The sequence below is a fragment of the Penaeus chinensis genome, chromosome 6 (genome assembly GCF_019202785.1).
Source record: "Penaeus chinensis breed Huanghai No. 1 chromosome 6, ASM1920278v2, whole genome shotgun sequence".
NCBI classification, from domain to species: Eukaryota; Metazoa; Arthropoda; class Malacostraca; order Decapoda; family Penaeidae; genus Penaeus; species Penaeus chinensis.
The window spans coordinates 17,358,022-17,363,021 of record NC_061824.1 but is presented as its reverse complement, the minus strand read 5'-3'; the positions used below and the strand labels follow the sequence as shown (position 1 = coordinate 17,363,021).

At 41.5% G+C, this 5,000-nt stretch overlaps 1 protein-coding gene across 1 annotated transcript in view; it reads right to left on the bottom strand.

Annotated features, from left to right (window-relative positions):
- Nucleotides 1-5,000, bottom strand: part of LOC125026566 — a 39,825-nt gene that overhangs the window by 1,877 nt on the left and 32,948 nt on the right. Inside the window, exons 10-12 of the mRNA XM_047615087.1 lie at nt 3,369-3,590; nt 2,730-2,833; nt 1,957-2,414 (exon numbers count right to left, since the gene is read on the bottom strand). Of these exons, the coding sequence (XP_047471043.1) occupies nt 1,957-2,414; nt 2,730-2,833; nt 3,369-3,590 (784 nt within the window). The remainder of the gene's footprint in view (nt 1-1,956; nt 2,415-2,729; nt 2,834-3,368; nt 3,591-5,000) is intronic.

The window sequence follows — 5,000 nt, the reverse complement described above, 5'->3', positions numbered from 1 at the left end:
GGAAATATATGTCCGAAGAGCAGAGGGGAAGATGGGGTGAAATGCTTAGATTGTTTGGTGCGACAGGTAGAGTGAGAAGGAGCACCCGGGAAGTGGTAGAGGTTGGAGTATCTGGATTTAGAATGGAAAAGGAATTTGACTGGGGGAGAGAGGGTGTAGAGATAAGATAGTTTGAAGTAGAGGTAGGAGATACTTGGGGAAATGCTGAGACTTCTTGAGAAGATGGGAGGGGAGCAGAGAGAAGTACAGTTCTGAAACAGGTAGAAAGAGAATAACCTGGTTGACGTGCTTTTTGTCTGGTCTCACGTAGTGTGAGGCCTAGTTTGAATCTGCTACCTCAGATTTGAGTTTGTAGACTAGGCAGATCCTATAAAATGTCATAGCAGAGCAATCTGAATGGTCATGACCAAGTTGGGCACATAGAGGGCAGCGGGCTACTTGGTGGCCAAAACGCCAACATTTCTGACATTGACGGGAAAGGGGTCGATATGGTCGGACAGGGCAGGACACTCCACCAATATAAACTTCATGGGGGAGGTCATATCTACGGAGGCTAATCTTGGCAATACTGATGTAGGACTTCCGTTGGCCTCTGGGAGGAATAGTATAGCACTGGACTGCTACTGCATGCAAGCACGTTGTTTTCAGTCAGACCAGTCCTTGTCATAGACAGGATAATCCGTCAGGGAGACGGAAACAGTTCCGATACAAGTATTAAGGGAGGAGTGAGGTTGGGCAGGAATAGGTTTGCCAGTGACATCAGTCACGGTAGATAGTGCACGACCAAATGTAACTGTGACAAGGCGTGGACGATCGGAACGACTGCGAAAGGAAACTTTGCCTACTTGTTTTGGAGGCATTATTGGAAGAGAACGGTACTGCCAAAGTATAGAGCTGTAGCTACTCAAATGCTTTGCAGAAGTAGAATCAGTAAGACAAGGGCGGGAGGAAGATGGGGTGGTATGGAGAGAGGGAGTACTGTTGGGAGGAGGACAATAAGGATGAAGAGTAGTAATAAGGCGGGTGCGGGTAGACAGTGAAGAAGACTGCAGTAGGAGATGGAGTGGAGGATGTTGGGACAGAGAAAGGGGTGTATTCTGAAGGTTGAGTAATAACCTGGTGAATGATTCGGAATGGACAGAGCTGACAGAAAACATCTCGGAGCCATGGTTAAAGAAGAGGCAGGGGTCGGGAAACCAATTAAATCAAAATTAGATAAACTAGTTCATGAAGCCCATACTAATGGTAAAAAATGTTCATTATTGGCTATGGCGAGCCTGAAATAAATGGGTCCTCATGCGGGGTGAGAGCTAGGCGATTAACCAAGGGAATGCCGTGACCATGGCTCTCAGAGGTTCTATTTCTTCAGTTTCGATCCTTAATTTGTTTTTCACGGTTAAGAGGTAAACTGATTCTTTTTTTCAAAACTTCCTAAGATGTAAGTGACCCAAGGCTACAGTTTCTTGGCAAAAAAGCAATATGCAATATGCTAACGTGAGACCTATTCTTAAAATTAAGCCATTTGTGGGTACTGAAATTGCCCTTCATGAAGGCTCTATAATAGTCCTCTCTTTCGCATCATTAATGTTTTGATTTCACAGTCTTGTGGTTTTATGAGAGGTAGAATAACGATACGAAATTATATGACTGGTTAAAGCGGCGAAAACCTAATACCAATTGCCATATTAATTCTTCGTTCTTCGCGAACATCGTCATGTCGCCTGTTTCCTAGATTAGCATTCAAATCCCATGGCTCCGCAATTCTGTCCGGATTTCAAGATATCACGTGTCATCGGTTGCCGGAAAATCGGTGTTACATCTGTACATTAAACTCCCAAAACGTTACTCTATACTCCTTTGTATAGAGTATTATGGCATAAATTCGCAAAATTTAGTAACACAATAGGACTCAATCTATACCATATCTTAAATTTATCGAAAATCCTGGCTACATACCTCTCTCTGAAATAGTTGAATGCTCGCAGGAAATAAGCTTCGGTCAACGGCGCCAAGCCATAGCGTAACTTCATATGGTGAATATAGTCCGTCCTCCTTACATGCACGGTAACCACGGTGAGGTCTGCACTTACGGCGATTCTTGCTGCTTCCAAGGAGCTGTGGATCTGCTTACGGGCTTTCTCCAGGATTTCAGGCTTGAACACCAAGTCCTCCTTGAACCTCTCCCTCCGAGGCAGTAGCAGATCTACAGGGCAGGGGTAGTTGTTAATGAAGTAGGATTCTGACAGAGGGTACGCCTGCGGATTGCCCTCGCTGAAGGTGACTAATTTCTTGTACATCTTCTGAAATGATAAGGGTCGGGTGTGCTGGGTGAAGCATTTACTGCCGTTCAGCGGCACCCACACGTTCTCGAAGTAAGACGTCAGGATTTGCTTCGTCTTGGGTAGAATTGCGATCTTGTGGATAGAAGAGAGGGGTAAATACTTTTATTCAAATATCCGCCTAACTCTCCACAACTGCATTTGTAATAGGGTATAAAATATAATAATGTTGAGCAAATAACGTAGAAATTTAAATTATGTAAATATTCAGTACCATTGCTATTGTTGCTATTGTCTCTATAATAATGATGGTGATAGTGGTGGTGGTAATGATGGCGATGATGATGACAGTCACCAGATTAACGACTAAAGTGAAATGTCTCTCTTCGTCACCTTAAACAAAGTAAAAGAGACCCAAAGCCGGCGCGTCTGAAATAGAGTGCTGCTTACCCTGATCCCATATTGCATCCTCAGCAACAGCAGGGAGAAGTACTGACATATCTGGTTCCCGAGTCGCCCGCCGTCATATATCACCGCAAACGGCAAAGAGCAATCTGAGGAGGAACACGGATAATGATGTTCCCGAGCCGCGGGAAGGTCGGGAAATGGGTTGGCAAAATATTGTTTTTCTTGCTGTGTCTAATTCTGCAATTTATCACACCCACACTTTTTTCTTCATTTTCTCGATCAGTATAAGAAATTTAAATATATTAATCATTGAAATAAACAAAATTCAGTATATATTTGTGTGTGTGTGTGTGTGTGTGTGTGTGTGTGTGTGTGTGTGTGTGTATTCATATGTGGTGTGCATATATGTATATGTATTTATATATATATATATATATATATATATATATGTGTGTGTGTGTGTGTGTGTGTGTGTGTGTGTGTATGTGTGTCTGTGTGTGTGTGTGTGTGTGTGTGTGTGTGTGTGTGTGTGTGTGTGTGTGTGTGTGTGTGTGTGTGTGTGTGTGTGTGTGTATGTGTGTATATATATTCATATGTGGTGTGCATATATGTATATGTATTTATATATATATATATATATATATAGATATATAGATTTACGAAAAGATTTACGCTAGTTACTTTTCTCTGGCGACTTCTCTGCCATGGCACTGGGCAGCAGCGGTAGGCACTCGGTTCGATTTGAGAGGGAAATCGTTCGTTCCTCAGAAGAGATTTGTTGGCGTGAAATGTTTTCCATGGCAGAGATGTTTGGATATACTGGATATATATACATCAACAACGACAGGAGACATGCGGTAACAACTATCGTTACCACTTTCAAGCTGGACATGTCGTAGTGACCTGTAATGATAAATCCAATAAAAAGTTAGGAAAAATTCTTGAAAGCGAGATAAAAAAGTAAAGTAGGAAATATTGACCTCATGCATGTTCAGAGTTCATTCCTGCATCCAAATTTAATTTGTGAATGCACTATATGCCTACAGTGGGCACAACTAAGTGCCAATGGTCACTACTAAGATTTTACTAAGGTGCACAAATCTGTGTTTTACAGTAGTCACATAAGTCGTTTCTATACTATCACAGCTAAAGTAAAAAGGAGAAAATTTTATAAGAAATGGCAACTGCAGTGACTGACCTTGACAGGGCAGACAAGACTTGGACAGAAGAAACTGTTACCTTGGCTGCAAGCTTGAAATGCACGCCTCACCTCAGCAAATAGTCTGCCCTGGTCAGAAGTTGCCTTATTCATGAGACTAGTCGTATAAGTGGTTCACATTCACTATTGCCAAAATCCCAAAGGAGGGAGGCGCCTTCACAAATATCCTTATTCTCCCTCACGCAATTTTTGGACGCAGTATCCTTAATTACGCGCTTTCCTTCCCCAATGGCATCATTGGAGGAGATTGCATAATATCATATTCTCAGAATAAAACAAATAGTTTAAATGAATATTACCGACCTAACCCCTCACTCCATAACCTGTTTACGAGGCCGAAAAGGTTCCAGTGAAAGGAGTGACGGGCAGATAGACCCCACGCAGACTCCCGGTGATTGTGCCGCTATGTTAAGAGCTGATAGACTTGATTATAGACCACGTGATATGCACAATAAATAAACATGTGGTATATATAGGAACGAACACCCAGCATGAAGAATAAAAGCACACTTATATGAGGACAGAAAACTCCAGTGACAAGTGTTTCTAATAAAAAGCAACTCTTGAAATGAATGAAATCTATAATTATGTAGATGAGGTCACACCCTTTTGTTAGCTTTTCAAAACAACTGTAGCGTTAATAATAACTATACACGCTGATTTGCAAAGGAAATATATAATCCTTTTGCTATTTTATATATTTTTTAAATTATATATTTCCTTTCTAATCACTTCGCTTGCTATACTGCATACAAAAATTAGCATTCTACATAACTGTTCTCTCTACAAATTGCCATTTAATGCTCAATAATACCATTTACTTGTCAAGAACATATACACCTGTCGAGACTATATTCGTTTCGCTGCAAATATACGTCCTTTACATTCTGGTGCTCAGCAAAGGCAGTATTCATTTAGCAAGTAGAAGAAAATGCAGACAATCGGGAAAACAGGTGGGGAAAGGTGTCCATAAAACGGTCGCCTTTGCAGCCTCGCGCCCATCCTTCGTGGCTCATGTCGAATGGGAAGAATAAATAAAGAAATAGATACAATAACTTTAAACCCCTTACCACGTGTCACTCTATTGCTTTCGT